At 41.3% G+C, this 19,180-nt stretch overlaps 1 protein-coding gene across 5 annotated transcripts in view; it reads right to left on the reverse strand.

The window, feature by feature from the left end:
- Positions 1–19,180, reverse strand: part of NTRK2 (neurotrophic receptor tyrosine kinase 2) — a 204,588-nt gene that overhangs the window by 39,641 nt on the left and 145,767 nt on the right. For all 5 annotated transcript variants that reach the window (XM_051801380.1, XM_051801381.1, XM_051801379.1 and 2 more), the window contains 3 exons: positions 16,652–16,782; positions 10,354–10,526; positions 6,631–6,865 (listed from right to left, as the gene is read on the reverse strand). In XM_051801380.1, the coding sequence (XP_051657340.1) occupies positions 6,631–6,865; positions 10,354–10,526; positions 16,652–16,782 (539 nt within the window). The remainder of the gene's footprint in view (positions 1–6,630; positions 6,866–10,353; positions 10,527–16,651; positions 16,783–19,180) is intronic.

Genomic DNA, 19,180 nt, shown 5'->3' on the forward strand with positions numbered 1-19,180 from the left:
CTCAGGACAGGTGACACAGTCAGATGTCCTCTGAGGGGTGTCACCAAATTCCAGTTATGCCACTGGCTGGTGCAGCTGGCTTGGGCCCACCTAGTGTTATACAGTTTGCCAGCTCAGCAGGTAATTTTCAGAGGAAAGACTGATGGGGATTGCTGTCACCTCCTGCTGTGTGCCAGGTGTGACTGATTTCCTAAAATCTCTCAGGAATTTTTGCCAAGCATAGTTTCTCTTTAGGGGCTTAGGACACTGTTGACACTCTTGACATCTTCTCTTTTTCCCTGGCAGACTGAAATTTTTATGGGGTTTGGTGCCTTACATAGAAGGGGCTAAAGTATTAGTGAGTGTTGGGTTTTCCTGTAGCATGACAAGGTCTCAGGTTCTTATTGCTCCTATCCTTAACTCCTACTGCATAGCTTCCTGCAAGAATGGAAGGCTTAGGCTCAGTAACCTATACCTCTTTTTCCAGTCTGAAGATAATGAATATATCCAATATGCTCTCCTTAAATAGCAAAACATGGTACAAAATACGCAGAATACTTTAAAGAGAAATGGGGTCATTTATACTTTATCCTCAGAACTGCATCCTTTATACTGAACTGCATCCTCTTGGTCTTCTACCTCATCTGTGCCAGCAGTGGAGGAAACTAATTTCAAGAAGGAGGACCCCAGAAACCACAGGCCTGTTAGTCTCACTTCAGTGTCAGGTAAAGTTATGAAGAATATTATACTAAAAGTATTGAAAGATGCCTGAAAGACAATGCAGTCTTTCGTCACAGCCACCATGGCTTCATGAGACGAAAATCTTGCTTATCAAATTTCCTTTTATGACAAGGCCACCCACCTGGCTGATCAAGGAAAGCCAGCTGATATAATCTTTTTGGATTTCAGTAAAGCTTTCAATACTGTCTATCACAGGATACTTCTGGACAAAACACCCAGCACACAGCTGGATGAACACATCATGTGCTGGGTGAGCAATTGGCTCATGGGTCAAGCACAGAGGGTAACAGTGAATGGGGTAACATCAGACTGGTGACCTGTCACTAGTGGGGTTCCACAGGACTCCATCTTAGGTCCTGTGCTCTTCAACATCTTCATAAATGACTTGGATGCAGGACTGGAAGGGACACTAAGCAAGTTTGCAGATGACACAAAACTCAAAGGAGCTATTGACTCCCTTGAAGGTAGGGAGGCCCTGCAGGGAGACCTCAACAAATGAGAGGACTGGGCAATCACCAACCAGATGGAAAGTGCTGGATTCTGCACCTGGGATGGGGCAACCCTGGATGTACCTACAGACTGGAGTTCTGGTCAACGACAAATTGAATCTGAGTCAGCAGTGCCCTGGCACCCAGGAGGGCCAACCGTGTCCTGGGGGCAACAGGCACAGCATCGCTAACCGGTCAAGGGAGGGGATTATTCCTCTCTACTCTGCAGTGGTACAACCTCACTTGGAATATTGTGTGCAGTTTTGGGCACCACAATAGAAGAAAGATATTAAGCTCTTAGAGAGCATCCAAAGGAGGGCAACAAAGATGGTGAAGGGCCTTGAGATGAAGCCGTATGAGGAGCAGCTGAGGTCACTTGGTGTGTTCAGCCTGGAGAAGAGGAGACTGAGGGGAGACCTCACTGCAGTTACAACTTCCTTGTGAGGGGAAGAAGAGGGATAGGCACTGATCTCTTCTCTGCAGTGACCAGGGACAGGACCCAAGAGAATGGCCTGACTTTGTGTCAGGGAAGGTTTAGGTTGGATATTAGAAAAAGGTTTTCCACCCAGAGGGTGGTTGGGTAGTGGAACAGGCCCCCCAGGGAAGTGGTCACACCATCAAGCCTGGCAGAATTCAGGAAGTGTTTGGATGATACTCTCAGGCACACGCTGTGACTGTTGGGGTTGAACCTGTGCAGGGCTTAGAGTTGGACTTGATGATCCTCGCGAGTGCCTTCCAACTCGGCATATTCTGTGACTCTGTAATTTGTGAACCTCTCTGCTGTTTAGGGCAAACTAGGCCCAAAGGAAGACGGAAACATCACTAACAGCCCCAGCCTTTTGACAGAGTTTTGAGTGATTTGTACAAGCAGAGGAAGGGAGTCCTTATTTTCTCCACTGTTCCTTGTGCTGTTGCATAAAGGCAAGTAGGTTATACAATAACTAAATAGGGATTACACAACTGAGCTCCATAAATCTAAATCAGAAACACAGTCCCTATCCTGCACTGGACAAACAAAAACGTGGAAGAGTGAAGTTCTGGTCCTAATGAAGTTAATGGCAAAACTCTTGCTTAGTCTTGTGAGATCACAGTTTCATCCAAAATCTTGTCTCAAGTCTGTAGTTGGCTGACCAGGCTGGATATTTAAAGCATATCCCTGTTGAGTTTTTCCAAGTACTGGACAAGATGACTTCTTTTTTTCTTTTTTCTTTTTTTTTTTTTTTAAGCTTTTTGCTTATGATAAAGAAATGCAGAAAATATTTTAAGACCAAGTACTAAGCAGCCACTTGCAAACCTGAACTGGAAGACTAAAAGGCCCTGATACATTATCTCTGAGTGCAAGAGCAAATAATAACAAAGTAGTTGTTTCCATGATTCAGCGTCAATACTTTAAAGCACTGAAAGCTGCTTTGAAGCAATACCTGTGTATCTGAGCGAAAGACGGGAAACCCTGACCTGTGGAGGCTGGGAATCAAACAACAAAAACCAGTCACCAACAAAACAAATAAAAGCCCCTAATGAACCTGAGACCTAAGCTCTGCAAGTAAATAACTTTGTGAAAGGATTCTTTGTGCTACAAGGACTGCAGTGCAGCATAGTGTCGCTGGAGCTGTTTGGCACGCAGACCAAAACAATTATTTGACAGTTGTTTTACTTTGACCTGGGGTGGACAGCAGTTCTGGGTAAGAAAAGTCTGCAGCTTCTTCATGCCCCCAGGCTCATCTGGTCTGATTATTGAAAACTATTGCTGTTACAGTGGATGCTAGCATGTACATCAGGGCTTCCCCCACCTACAAGACTCCTGCCCAATGAAAAAGAAAGGAAAAAAGAACTGGGGAGAAAGAAGAAAACCTGCACAATCAGGGCCACACATCACATGCAATCCCAGTCCAAGGCTTAGCTCTCTCCCTGTCTTCCCTGAGGTATCTCTCAAGAACTGAGCTGATTCAGTGCATAATGTCGTTTACAGTCTAACAGTGCACAATGACTTGGGATTATCCTTATCTTACAGAAGCAAGTGATAAATAATAATCTTGGGCAAATCTAACATCATGACTGGGATCCCGAAATTCCAGTGTATCAATAAACACAAATGCCAAACCATTTATTGCAGAACATTTTGGAGTTGTGTAAATCCCTCCAACAAGCATCAGATAAAGCTGTCAGGGTTGGGGATGAATTGCTTCTCTGTATGTGTTTAAGCCTGAGCAGTTAAAAAGATTTAGCCTGTTACAAACAACTGGCTATGGTAGGTCAATGCCATTCCAGTATTATCGCTGACTTAGGCCTGCCATGGATATAATTCTCCAGGTAACCATCTGGGAAGTTATCATTGCCTTGACTATTTCATGACCAGACTCTGATCAGCTCGCATATGGCCCAAGCAGGGCAAGCCAAAACCTCACAGGCTCAACTGTAACTTCCAACTTTTATCACTGTGAAATACGATGGTGTGGCAGGCTGTGGCTCTGTCCTTCCTCTGCACCAGTTACGAACCAGCTGGAACATGAGAGGTCAGATAAATGATCCTTTTTTTTTTCTTACTGTGTAGAACAAATAACTACCCAGCTTGAAGTTTCATATCCAACCATCTCCCTGAAAGCTTACACCATCAACTTGCATGTAGCCATGTTATTTTACATTATCTCCTCTGACACTTGTTTACTTCCTTCTCCCTTCATTCATGTTTGTCTTTTACTAACACTTCTTTACATTTACTTGCTGATATTGTTTGAAGCTGGCTCCCTGCCAAGCCTCCAAACCTTACCACAAGAAGTACCCCCCACCAAACCTCAGGGAGAAGAGGGAGAAAAACAACCAAGAAAAACCGAAACAAGATAGAGAGCTAAAGCCATATATATATAAATATATTTACACTTATGTTACAGGTATATACAATTGAAATATATATACAATTTCACGAGGGAACGGGAAGGGGGAAGGGAAAAAGGAACAAAATCAAAATAAAATATATATATATCCCGCTTAGTAGCCCAATATCTAACAACTAAAAGAGTTAGCAAAGAAATATCTCACTATTCTCCTTGGGACAAACGAGAGTTGCTCTGGAACGATCGCCGGCAACCTCCGCCTCCCAAGGCCGGCAAGGCCTTACCAGGCCTCGCTGCCCAACACGGCAGACCTGACAGCAGGGAACCTGCACCTCCAAGCCGCTGGAAGGAAAGAGAGCAAAGGCCTCTCCTCCTTTCTTCTTATAGCCTGGCTTACATAAAAATCATAGGGAATACTGGGTAAATCTGGACCCTTCCTTGGTTACAAACTGGTCACCAAGGAAGGCCTAGGCCAAACCACCACACCTGCCCACCTTACTTGTTCCCTCCCTCACATCCATGATTGCACCCTCTTCGCACTGCTCCCTCTTCCTTTTCCTTTGTTACATAGTGGACCACACAAAACCCCTCCTTGACCTCAAAAGTAGGTGATGATGATGGAGAGAAGAAGGAAAGAAGAGAGTGATTCTGTATAAGAGGCAGTGGGAAATGCAGTGTACCCCTTGAACGAGGTCTTTTGAGAGGTATCGAAGGACTATCCGAGTTATGCAGAATTTCCTTTGGTGAACTGCTGCTTTCTCCAGGTCATGGGTCTTGTTCTAAATCCATGTTTCACTGGGCAGAAGATTTGCTTGAATGATCATGTGTAAGACTCAAGGACTAAATCCAGAGGTATATGAGCAGGTAAGATGATGCCAGAGTCAGTACATTATCGTGCACCTATGTCAGGTCTCAGTTGTTTCCTGGAAGCCCCTACAATTACTGAGCTTCTATCCCTTTTTGCAGGTAGTTTTTATGTAGCAGGGAGTTACTATTTTTTTCCAAAAATAAGCAGTGCATATGTTTAAAAATGCTGCCTCTGATTGTAAAGATCTTTGCAACAGTCACTGTTCAGCATACACATTCATTCTTAAGTGTAACAACTAACATGGTAAACACTGAAGTACAGAACAGAGATGCCTTCAGTCCCAACAAGTATTGCAAAAATGCAATATGCAAAATCAGATGCAAAATAAGAAACCCTGGCCCTTGGTGTTCACTGGTGTGCTTGCACACAGAGGCACTGATTACCATCCTGTATATTTTTTCTAAGTTCTAAAGTGCAGTCAGGCTTGTTTTACATTGATCAAATAACTCGAAGTGCCAAGTTTCCAAAATAACAATTTATAAGAGGAATCTGGATCATATGCTTACTAAATACTAGGTTTGTCTTTGAAAGAAAAGACCATTAACAGGGGAGACTTACTTCTCACTTGTCAAGTGAATCAGCATTCATCAATAATTCTTGTGTGTAGCTTCCCTGTTCAGCCTCAGCCAGATGTAGAGACAATTTCTTTCCAGACATCTCACAAACACTGATGCTGAGGTGACACTCTCCTTTACTAACACAGTAGCCCAAATTGAGTGGCTAAGAAAGAGGCCTTTATTTTATCTCTAAGGAATTCACTGGCAACAAGTCATGTGAGAGGCAGATACATAACATGTGGTTAAAGATGATGAGTTAGTTTATCTTACAGGATAAACTCTAGGGTTTGTAAATTAACAGCTTGGCCACGGATTGCCTTTCCCAAGCTACAAACACCTGACAGCTTAAGTTCCAATCATGAAATTACAAATGTGATAGCAAATAACAAATGCTGTCAACTACATGACTTGCCACACAGCACCAAGACAGTGTCAACAACAGTAATTAATGCACACAGTTATGTTTATCCCAGCAATTCTAGAAGGTCTTTGGAAACTTCAGACATCATTTTATGGCAACCACATTCAGCAAAACCAGTAAGAATGAACAAGCGCAACCAGCTATTCCTACCCTCTGCAAAACAACTTTTCAACCATAAGAAGTAGGTCTAAAGCCCTGGCTGAAGGCAGGAAAAGCTTAATGACAGCTTTTCAGGTGCTGAGTGTATAAAAATTTCTCACCTAGTTTCTTTTTGAGTAAAATAACTGGTCATGCTGTTGTCCAGTACTTACACTTTCTCTAGTTAACTGAAACATTCTAAATCTCCCCAAAGTCAAAATTTCCATTTGTCTTTGCAATATTTAAGAACATATTTTAAAAACTTCAAAGTGTTGAACCAAATTCAATTACCAACTCTTCATTTTCGTCTGCTGCTTTTTCTTCACTAAAGCCAATGCAAAATTTTTGCCCAGAGAAAAAGACCTTTCCGTGATTTATTATCAAAATCTAAACCCAACATATATAAAAAACAAGACATAACAATCTTACCCTGACTAACTCTCCAAATTTACCAAAACTTTTTAACTCAAAAGCAGGTTCTCCATATGCCAGCCTCTAAATTACTTGACAGACAGATGATTGAGTATAAAAGCAGAATCAGTCACACCAATGTGGTAATAAGACTGAACAAGACCTAGGTTATTTCTTAGTACAGCAGTTCACTTACCCGATAGTAGTCTGTGCTGTACACATCTCTAGACATCCCAAAATCCCCAATCTTCACCAGTAGGTTTTCACCAACCAGACAATTCCGGGTAGCAAGATCCCGATGCACGAAGTGCTGTGATGCCAGGTAAACCATACCAGATGCAATCTGCTGGGCAATGTGAAGCATCTGGGATTGGGTCAGCTCAGCAGGACGGTTGCCTTCTGCCATCAGTCCTGCATCTGGTCCATGCGCCCTGCACCAAAACGCAAGTGGATAAACTGACAGGCCACTTGTAAAATGGAGAGGTAAAGGGCATTAGTGAGTTTAAATCCACACAATGCAGTCAAAAGGGCTACAAATTACTTGGTGAAATAAGGAAAAAATTGTATCTCGGCTTTTTTCATTTGCTGTTTCCTTCACTGTGGGAAAGATAGGTGGTGTGAAGAGCCTTACACAATAGGATATGTATTACTCAAGGAAATAAGGCACATGTGTTCACAATAATACCCATCTGTCAGAAAACACCACCTTTCTCCTGTTCCAATCTAGTAATCCAGAGAAAGGCTGACAAAAACAACTGTTTAGTAACACTATAAGTGTGAAAAACAATTGGGGGAAAGGCAATGAAGTGGCATGCATAGCATCACCTTTCCTATGACTGGCATGCCTTGATTTCTAGAGGGAGAAACGACATTGACCCCTTCCATCTTTTCTTCAAGAAGAAAAAGCTCACTTCCTTCTGAGAAACAAGGGCAGCAATCTTAGATTTATACTTCTAGTTTCCTATCCAAATGCACAGCAGGAAAGAATTTTTGCTTATTTCATCACCAAGGGTGAGTCCTATCTGACATGGGAATTCCTGAGGATAGGATGAGGACACAAAACACACATTATTTGAAACAGCAAAAAAAACCAGTTTCAGAAATACAAGATAGCAAGTCTCTAAGATGCAACAATCAACTGATTAAGGAGAATACTTCTATGCACTCCAGTAAAAACAGAGAAGTTTTGCATTAGAAAGGCCCAGCGAAGTACTGGGACACATGTGCTTCACCCGTCTTAACTATGTTAGCTCTGAAATGCACGTACATCCTAGTATCTTGAAGATACTATATGCACAACATTTTACAGTAAGAATTACTAGCTAATCCTTATCCAATTAGCAGGATCATCTGGCAATCATTCTTCATTTGATACAGCTTATAATATTCTGAATACCCTTTCCCTTTCATTCAATTTTCCTGTGTTTTCAGAAGCCTTTTTTATTCCTTTTCTGAAGACTATTCTTTCTAAGAGACCACCTCTCTTTTTCCCTCATCAACTTTTGCTTTTGAAAAATGCTCTAGAACTGATTTTTATTTCCTCTCGAAGCCCTTCCTTCCTACAAAGGGGAGTTTCAGAGAATTGCCTTCCTAATCAACAGAGGTGAGGCCTTAATTTGTCTCTAGGGGAAGGGTGCAGGAATTTGGAAAAGAGTTGCAAATTAATCGAATCTGTGAGATCAGTTCTGACACTACCTATCAGAAACATGATATTAAAATTGCCCCAAGGGAAGAATTTCATGAGAAAAGTAACACAAAAGAAAATGGAGGGTGTGTAGCACTGCTGGGACTGCATCTGGTACCAGGCAAAGCCAGTTCTCTGCCACAGGGTATGTACATGTAGCCATTCACCTGGTGTGGTTGGTAGAGGGGAATAAATGGGAGGATAAGAAATCTCCAACTAAAACTCACAGGCAAATTCCTACTGAAACACATTGTACCTTATCATGCATGGATTTTTTAATAACTGTTCTCAGACATGAAACTCTGAGTAGCTAAATTAGAGAACTCATCACATTTTGCTAGCCTTCACGAGAACATGGTCTGTGTCTAATGAAACTTTTAGATTATTCCTAATGCTCCATCCACTTTGCTTATTCTCTTGGTGCTGGTCATAAATGAGGTGATTCTCAGCATCTACAACAGCCAGGAACATTGACAGGGATATTCTCTGCAGCAACAACAGACTCCACTAGTCAGAACAAGCACTGGGCAGGCATGACTTTGAGGCTTTAGTCCTAGACCTACACAGCCTTTGGCTGCATGCAGACAGCCAGGCTCATTTGGGTTAAACTTTTGGATCAATTTTTCCCTAACAGCCTTTGGCGGCGCTGCAGGGTAAGAAATACAGGCTCTTTTAGCCTGCTTTGCTACAAACCTGTGGTCTGCAGCACAAGCTGCAATATGAGAGGAAGGACAAACTGGAGCCGAGGTTTAACAGCTTGTCCCAGCATAATCACTTTATGTAGGAAATATACTGTCTGTTGAACTACTTTTCTGTACAATAATTCAAAATCAGAGTTAAAAGGTAAGAAAAGGCCAATCAAAAAGAATCAAAGCTTAAGTATTTCTTATGAAATAAGAAATTATTTCTCATCAGCTGAGAATCTGGCTTCTTCTAATGGAAATTCAGTGTTCTGTAAACATACTGGAATGGCATCTAGGGAAATTGCAGTTTCCCCAAACTTCTGATTCACAGCAGAAGACCAGTCAGGCCAATATAAATGCCCTGAATTCTTAAATATATTTAAATCCTCTGCCAGAGAGACAATCAGTCTGGGAAAAGTAGCAGTCTTTGCTCTGCATCCCCAGTTCAGAACCCAGCTCCAGGCCAAACTTGTCAGCCCTGCCAACAAGGGAGCATGCTAGTTGTTGTCACTGGTTTTTATGATGTGGCTATTTGTTCAAGAGATCAGAAAGACAGCAAACTCGTTTCATATAGGCTACCAAAAGTGCATATATGGTGACACTAGTAATCACTAGTCATTTCAACCAAACAGAAAACATGAACACATTTAAAGGGACATCAGGTTTGATTGTTTTACAGCTTTGATACAGATATCTTTCCAAAGTGGTGGTAACTTCTAGTTATCTTCAGCAGGAGAGACCTCTGTATGTTGAAATGTCTTTATGATATATTTTGATGAAAATTACAGAGAAGGTGCTGAAACAACAGTCCCTTATATTTTTAATATAGTAGCAAAAGCTATGCCTTAACTGCTTATTTTTATGTTAATGAGTGCAGGCTAGCGGAAATAGCATACATATGAAGCCTCTGTTCACAACTTCCGGGTTCATAAGTTACCTATTATTGTGAATCTTAGGTATCATCTATTTATTTATGACTGCTTTACTGTCAAATTTCAATTTCTGATGCACATTCCTGAACAGTTTTATGAAATAAAGCCCTAATCCAGACCCCAAGATGCAGCAGTTTCCAATTCACAAAAGCTTCCATGGCTCACATTTTTTTTTGCTGTAGACTTATGGTAGTCTTTCCAAAACACTGCGAAGAGGGAAGAGAAAAGGGTTTAGACCTCAAAAGCTCTTAGATGCCTACAGATAGTGATAGGTGTTGAGTGGGATCTTCCAAGTGCTATCAGAAAGCCAGCAAGAAAATGATTCCTACTGTAGGATTTATAACCAAACATTTCAGAATACACTGAAATATATTGGAAACAATATTTCTTTGGTTCACATTTGTTTGGTAAAAAGCGTAAGGCTTGACTTAATGGTACTTCCAAACAGGCAAAGAGACAGAGCCCCACATCCCAGTACAGAAGACAAGAGTCACACAGTTTGTACTCCTAGATGTCAGTATTTGCCAGTGGTAGTAGTTAATTTGACATTAAGTACCAGTAACACCTACCTTCTCGGCCCACTTTTGGCTCAGCAGCACAATATATGTTCATGGGTTTACCTGAGGAATTTGTTAAGATCTCCATGCTTCATATATTCAAAGACCATGATGAGCGGATCACCCTCAACACAGACGCCATAGAACTTGACAATGTGCTCATGCTGCAGGTTAGTGAGCAGCTCTGCCTCACGGTGGAAGTCCTTGCGGGCATTGTCGCTGGCATCCTTCAGTGTCTGATGGAGAAAATGAAAATGTAAAGGACAGATGTTTACAGAAGGTAGGGAACATGTAGGACAGCACTGTAAGGGTAAGACACCGATATTCTACAGCACAGAGGATGAAGTAAGTATTTTCTTAATACCTCTTTTAGAAATGCAGATGTGATCCTTAAGTGCAATTAAAAAATGGCAGTACAGTTTTCATTCCCCTGCCACGTTATCCTAAACAACATTTTTTTCTTGTAAGAGGATGTAGGAATACTCATGCTCTTGCTGTGGCAAGTGTTCTCCAAACACAGAGCAAATAAACTGATCTCATCCAAAAATATACTCATACACAGCTGGTTTGTATGCTTTAGCATTTAACTTATGGAACACCTAGTATCCTGTTTGCATTTACCTTTCTTGTTAGTTCCTTAAAATAAAACTCTACTTGTTTAAAATACTTGGTGGTAACATAGATGTATTCTTTATGTATTATTAACGTCGTTGTTGCTGTTAGTCCCTATGGTGTGCTACACATTAGGTAGATTTACACAAGTTTATGTCCCTGGATCGGAACTTAAAACCTGAGCCAGAAACTCCTTTGAAGTTCTGTAAATCTATTCACATGCCTAAAATTAGGTATAAGTAACTGCAGGATCACTCTTGAAGTGATAGGCAGAGAGGAAGGCAGATGCAGATCAGAATTCTGGAGTGTCACTTTTTCTTACCCCTTTTTATTTATATAGCTCTAAATTCTTGCACATTTTAATTTTGAAAGAAATATATCAACACTGGATCAAATAGGAGGCTTAAATGTTGTATAATGAAATAATACTAATTAAACTGTCAAACACAGGCTGTTTCAGATTTCTTCTTAAGAACTACAGTTCATGAGCAAAGCAACACTTTCATGCACCAAAAAAAAAGGAAGTTCTGACACCAGTTAAATGAGGAATAATTATAATTGGCAATAAACCACTAATAGACTCTATATTCAAGTGGTATAGTGGTTGCACTATAATAGTTCAAACAATATTTTTAAAACTGCAAAGGAAAAATGGCAAGTTACCAATGTTCACAAATTATTCTTCACAGAAACTGCTGTCTGGGTTCTCTACATCTGGATTTTAACAATACCTAGGCTTAACACAATAGAAGACAAGACACAAAAGTAGTTGCAAAGTTTTAGTTAAAGATGCTTTTTCCTGGTCATCTAGTCACTTTATTTTCCATCCTGAATTAATATACAGAGCATGGGATCAACCACATTCATCAGAAGAGACACAGAACAAACTGATACTGTGCAATCATTCTACCAACAAACTGAATTTTCAGCTACAATAGTCATGGTTTGTTCAAGATTTTTGTTCCATAGGGACAATTCTGCCCATTTTTCTAATATTGTATGTATGCATGTGCAACGTACAGACTAGTAGATAACTGTCATTAAAAAACACTTGCTTTACTTGTGAAACTGCAACCCCAGGTCTTGAAAATGAAAAGCTACCACAACAAGATTCAGATGGGGGAACAAGGAGTAGGGCAGATTAGATAGCTGTCTTCCAAGTTCATGGGCTTTTCCCTGTGGATTTCAGGCTCTGTGGATTCTAGAGGCAAGAGAAATCACTTATGCCACAGCTGTCCCTTCCCTGAGGGATGGACTTATGAATCTTAAATGCCTTCAGGCCCAGAATCCTTCTTCCGTAAGTTTTACTAATAATGATGCAACAAGGATATTGCATCGTCAAGGCTTCACTAGGCACGATAAGTCAGTATACACAGCTATATCATGTATATCAAATTTGCTGCCCACTATGGTCTACACACAATCACGTCTGAACTGAGTGAAGACATTTCCAAGCTCTGGGATGCGGCTTTAACATGATACAGGCACCAACCCACAGTCCAGTCTACATTATATGTAATGAAACCACGGGGAATAATTCTATTGTCATTTGAGTTTCCTCTGGTAGTTTAATGTATAAAGTGATTGGACTGTAATTCCTCTCAACAGAATTAGAAAAACAATTCATATAAAACCAACTTTTAAATAAAAGCAACCTGGATAAAAACTGACAGGGAGAAACAGAGGCTGATCCTCTTTCCAGTGGGCTCTTTCCCTGGAAGGACAGTAAAAATGCTGACAGCTATGCGCTGTGAGGATGACATATTGCATATTTGAGAAGACGCTTTTTATCTCACAGAAACTGCAAAATTATTGTATGACAGAGCAGTTGCCATGGCAATTCTGCATTTTCTGTCAAACAGCAAAATGCAGAAAGGTCTAAAATTCAGGTAAAACTCATGCAGTATTTATCACCCACCATTGCAAAATCTCCTTTTTGTTATTTCATGCAGTGCACAGAATAGACACAATGCATGAGAGAGAGCTGGCACAGTCAGGCAAAGAGGAGACTGGAAGGTGAAAAAAACTATAAGTATGTAGAATTTACTTAGAAATGACACTGACTAATGCATTTAACTTGATCTCAGCACAAGACAAAAAAATAAAACCAAAATAAAACCGTAAGAGCACTAAAAGAGAAAAAGACATATTAATTACTATTATCATTACTGTCAACTACACCAAAGCTCTGCATACAAAGCACTCTCACCAGTCGACACGAGGTGTTCCCAAGTAGGATCTGAGATTCAACCACATGTACTTTCCAGCCACTCAAGCCAGCATTAAGGAAGAGGGATAGGTTTCCTTGGGCAATAGAGGGAGCTCCTGGCTCTCATAGAAGCTCCACATCTGCCGAGTTCATCATTGTGACAGTTGGACCACTACCCCTTGCTTAGTCTCCTCTACATAGTCCTTGTCCATCTGGTCTGTGCAGACTTGTGCTCTGTAGTGAGTGTGAACTGCCAGCTCCTTACCCCATGCTGACACCACAAAGCTGCATTCATGGGCAAGTCAGAGCAAGAAGAGGAGGACTTGGTATCAGAGCAACATCAGCAGGACTTGGTATCGAAATTCTCATGACATATGACCTTTCTACTGTTCCAGCCTTCCCCTATGAAACCATTGCTACTGCTCCTCAACACCATACAAAGCTGAGTGGTATGTGTTCTCAAGAAACGAAGGGGTGGTTTTCCACCTTCTTGGAAATGAAGATCCAAAGATTTGGAAACCTTTGGTTTTCCTGTGTAGGTGCCATGGAAATGTTCTTGATCTCATGCACATAGCAGTCTGCTAGCTGAGCTCTATCCTTGAGCAGAACAGGGTGAATCCCCTTCCAACCTCCCAAGGGAGCAAGAGGCAGTTGCTAACCTGTGCCTTGTCAGTCAGCCTCACTTCCAGCTCTGGACAGGCTAAACTAGTGCGAGATTATGCCTGGGGATCCAATCCTATGAGGAGACAGCACTGAGCCAGGCCTGAACAACCACAGTGGTACAGCAAAATGCCTCTCAAGGAAAGAGTAACTTTTCCTTCCTCCACCTTCTGTTCTCTAAAAGTACCTACAGCAAATAGTGTGCTGAAACAATGTGGCAACTCACATGAGGGAAAGCTAGTACAATGCCCATGCTCACAAGGTTTGTCCCATGGCAAGCATTCCCAAACATTCCGTGCTGCCCTCAAAAGACAAAACTAATCAAAACTAATTTAAACAAATTGTCTTTCTCCTCTCCCAAGGAGCAAAAGCTCAAGCTCTTTGTGTTGTTTATGCTAAGCCTGATCTTTTTTTATCTTCCCAGAGTTTTGTGGGCCTCTTAGCTCCTAAATAATTTGCTGCAGCATGTCAGCATTTTGGATACCAGCTGGCTGAAAGGAAGAAGTAAACATGTTGAGTTATAATGAGGGATGCTCAGAGCCAGGCATGAACCTTACAGTTGTCCAGCAACTGGCAGGCACAGGCAGCTGCCAGGGACCACCAGCATCCTGAGGGACATTGTGCAGGTGAGACTGTGTCTCCTTGCTGCTGAAATTCCCTTGGCACTAGCTCTTAATCCTCACCAAGTACATATTCCACTGGTCTCACTAAATCTACGTCATGGTGATGGATGTGTTCTGGTTTTGCCCATGGGCTAAAGCTCTCTAAAGCCCTTGTTGTGTGTCAGGAGGAGCTGCCGTTGCTGCTGGCATCAAAGTCTGCTCCTCTAAGACTAAAACTAAGACACTGCCAAATCCTGTGCTCAGCAGTGGGGTCCAAACACAGTCCTCTGGATAGTTGTCTGCACTCCAGTTAGGTCCCATCCCCTGACCTCCACTGTGACTGAAGGATACTTGTGATCTATGTTGGTACCACAGGAAAAGAGAGAAGTGTTAGGCAATTAACCCCTCTTACATAACGATCAATCCAGTGGCTCAGTTCACCAAAAAAATTGCTCTAACAGCAGCCAGAGTCACGTCTTTAAGAGCCAATGGCAGAAACATAAAGTGGGTAGAACCTGTCCCCAGTGGTAATTCTTCTCACAGCTGCCCACAAGATGTTTATTAAGGACACTACAAAGAGTGGATTTGCTAAAAAAAAAAGAAAAAAAAAAAAAAGAAGAAGGTATGGCAACTTGTCCAGAAAACTGACAAATTTCTCATCTAAATCCATGGAGACATCTCTACCTTTAAAGGCTGAATGCTTTTCCTTTTGAACTACGCAGAGAGGAAGTGCAGTACAGCATTGAATAGCAGAAGTGTTAGGCTCCATTCGGTCAGGACTTTGAAACAGAGCAAGTGAATAGAAGTATTTTTATTTTGCTATCAAGGAGTTCCCTAAAGTGATAGAGGAAAGGCAATTTCCACTGTAGTTTCACCAAAATACAATAGAAAATTAATTCAGATCTAGTTTTGTCATCTCCTATCTCTTGCTTTCTCCCTATGTCTATACCATCTCCCTTCAGGGCTTAATTTTTTCTCACGAGTCAACATGACCGAACAACTCCCAAGTATCATAAAGACTGTAACCTTGGCAAACCTAAAAATGTGTTATTTTTGATTGAGCACTCTACAGGTCTACCCTCCTTTCATGTTCTCTCACTGTCAGGTCCAAAACTCTACTTGTTACCAAATTCAAAAATATGATCTACTCTGTTTCTTTTACTGTATGGTTTCATCCATGTACACATGGTTGCCTAACTGTGACTGGTCAGATAAAATTATTTTCCCCTAGGCACAGCTCAAATTCCAAACATCTATTCCACCTGCATTTAATGAGATACTTCAAATGCTGGACACCTTGTTGAGATTTTGGCAGAACACTACAGATGGAGATAAGAGTTTGTTTCCAGGGAAACTTTGCAAATTTTGAGAGAGTAATTTCAACGATATTGTTTTCTAGCTACATCCTGAGTTGAAATCAACAGCCAACCTGAGCTCTTGAATTTTAGGTGGATGTAAAGACTTGGTGTAGTGAAGCAGGCTTGGTCTCCAAGCTCTGAGATCAATCTTGAAATCTTTTTAATCCTTGGTAGATTCCCAACATAGCAGGTGCTCTTTGCCTTTTAGGAGAATCAGACAAATCTTTCCCCCCCCTCAGAAATGTAAAAGTTGTCTGTATACATGAAACTCCAAACATGTTTTCATGCATTTTCCTCATCCTTTGGACTTTATTTCGGGATCACTGATTGGAGCTGTATATAATCAAGAATCACTCCTCCAGGTCTGACATATGATGACTTTTGGATTTCCATACTGCCAGTGTTTAACAGTACATGACAATACTATTCACAAGTTTGTTTTTATATTCCTGGCAGCTATATTAATGACAATTACTCTCAGATAATTTCAGTTGTTGACTTGAAGAATGTCATAGTCCTGAAAAAGAAAGGCATTCTTTGCCTAGAAATTATACACATAACCTATTCACTTAGCAAGTAATAGATTACTTTTTTAGACACATAACACATATGTCACTTGTATTTTTAATGACCTAGACATTATTTTTCACTAATTGTACTCTAGATAGATCATAAAAGATTTTGCCCCCTTGTGACACAATCTGTTTTCCTCTTTTTTCTTATAAGATTCAGATCTCATTTTATAATCCACAACTAGATCAAACACCGCATTCTCTTAACACTCAATTAGCCTTGTGAACTTTTCCACACATATCAGAACAGTTACACTGTATTATGGAATAGGCAAAGATGATAAATTACAAATAAAATAGCATTAGTTGCAACCATGAATTAGTAATGGAAACCCTAGATTCTTTTACCTTCACTGCCACCAAGATCTTGCTCTGGTCAGGACACAGGTTATAGCATTCTGCCAGAAACACTTTCCCAAAGGCTCCTTCTCCCAGTTCTCTTTTAAGAACAATATTGTGGCGCTTGATGTGATGCACAACTGTGAAAAGAAGACAAAATGGAGGTCAGAAAGGAGTGGCAAGGCCAGAATGGGACGGAGTCCGTGCTTACAGCCACATGGAGACAAGCTTGCCCGTAAAGTAGGATGCGTACTGTGGAAAGAATCAAAATCTCCATGTGCCATTTATTAGTGCTTTGTGCAAACAGACTGAGCTTATATATTTATAGTTGGAGGGTAGCACATTTGCTGGATAAGAAGACGTGGAATTCAGAGTCACCTGGGAGAAGGCCAGTTATCATCATGTTAGGAAGACTACTGCAGAGCAACACATAGGAGCCAATGCTGCTTTTTAAAAAAAATTAAGAAAATTAATCTGAAAATAAAGCAAACCTTTCTCACACCTCTTCTAATTTTGTGCCTTTAACAATAACAGAACTCTCGTCCAAAGCCCAAAAGTTTTAAAATTAAGCTAATCCAAGAAAACCAAATGTGCCCTCTTTTAACTAAACGCAACTTAATACTCTGGTTTACTTACCACTTGTTCAACTGCTTTCCTTCTCAGAGCTATATATAGTTACAATAAGATAAATTTTATTCTCGCAAACATGATGTACAGTATTACTCTGAAGTAAAAGAAAAGATGGACAAAGGTTTTAGTCCACACAGTGGACAGAAACTTCATTGACGTCCTCAAGTTTTTCAACTTATTTTACATTCTCCTTTCAGCAAAAGCTTCCATTAAAACCTTTAATATTTAAGAGAGTGTACTAAATTTTGTACAACACATTATCAGTTTGCAATGTTCAAGCTCAGTAAAGCGGTTTAGCTGCCAATCAGATGGACAGCTTGTGTTGCTGAATCTGTACAAAACAGACAGAATCTACTGATGAATTTAACCTCAGTGCACTTAGTTGCCTTTGCAAACACTGAAATTAACCCCCGCCTGGAAAAGGTCCATTTGCAACTTAAATCCTTGACACAGTGAATTAAATTGGGGTGCACAGGCATCAAGCTGGCTTCTGCTAGGGTTTGAATCTTACCTTGGCTGCTTAACTGCAGGACTGAACCCTGCCAATAATTTAGGATCTATGCAGATGCAGACCAACTGCTGTTGCCATATTTGGCCACAAATCTGTTCCAAAGTGGGTGATCACCTGTACAAAAACCACCTTACCTCCATGTCTAAAAGACGGAAAATGGAGTGCTGGTGGTAACAACAGTGGGGAGAAATAGCACAGCCTATCCCTATTCCTGTCACCAGCATTTGGAGAAAAGGACCACAGCCTACAAGAGAAAAATATGTGCTTCCCACACCCTAAGCCTACAGAAACGTAAAACCAGAGCACTGCATGTAAATACACTTTGTATTCACATGCTTGCACATGAGGGAAACCTGGTGCTGGAGCAAGCTCGAAAAGTGAGAAATCCATCAGGGGTCTGTCAGGTGGGCAGCACACCCAAGGAGCAGATCTCCACCAGACCCAGCTGGCACCTGCCAGAAACCTCTCATCAGTGTGTAAGCAGGCCCTCCATAGCCTGTGTATAGCATGAGGAAAGCTGGATTCTCCCTGCAGCACACCAGACTCACCAGGGCTCACTGCTGTCCCTGCAGCTGGTGGCTGCAGGGTGGAGCATTGCCAGCCTCCTCCTCCAATCCCAAGTCTTCTGGAAGAGGGCATGTCTCATTAACAGCCAGGTACACATGAAATAAGGCTTCATGATACTTATGTTTTTCACTTTTGTCAAACTCTGGTCTAGCATAAGCTTAAGTTTTGTTGTGGAGATGCATTTATATGGGTATGCTTTGTTTGGCCAGCTACCCTAGCAGCTCCCCTGCAGTCATCAGGAATTGTTTTCTATGTTCACTTCCTCTCAGTACTGGCTTTGCAAGTAAAGCCAAAAATGCAGTCAGCACAAGATAGGTCTGAACCAAAACACACCTTTTTTTTTCCCCCAGACAGAAGTTAACCAGTATCTGTTGCCTCTACTAATACTGGTCACAACACAGACCGGCAGAGGCAGAACTGCTGCCCTGGCATGCCACCTGAGCTCTGGAGTGTGGCATACCTTGTGACCTGTGCTTTAAAAATAATTGCTATTAAACGAGGGCTAGTTCCTATCCCCTGAAAAACTTGTCATCCAACCCTGTCTCTTGGGGAATTCTCTTACCCTCTGCTTTACCAGTAGTGCCAGAAGAATGCCTCTCTTCCTTTCCCAGAAAGAAAAGTTCAGTTCCATGTTACCAGTATTACCATCTTAAAAAGTACACAAATGCTAGAGACAGGTTACAGGGCTGAGAACCTGCCCTACTGGTATCAGTAGGAAAATTCCAGTAAAGGCAGTTTTTCACTTGGTTCTCTCCACAGTTGTCAAAGACTCAGTGACGAACTGAGTCTGAATTTTGTGTGGGTCCTCTCCATTTTGAGCCCATCCTACC

The sequence above is a fragment of the Manacus candei genome, unplaced genomic scaffold (genome assembly GCF_025592945.1).
Source record: "Manacus candei isolate 608988 ecotype Guabito, Panama unplaced genomic scaffold, ASM2559294v1 h1tg000051l, whole genome shotgun sequence".
Lineage (NCBI taxonomy): Eukaryota > Metazoa > Chordata > Aves > Passeriformes > Pipridae > Manacus > Manacus candei.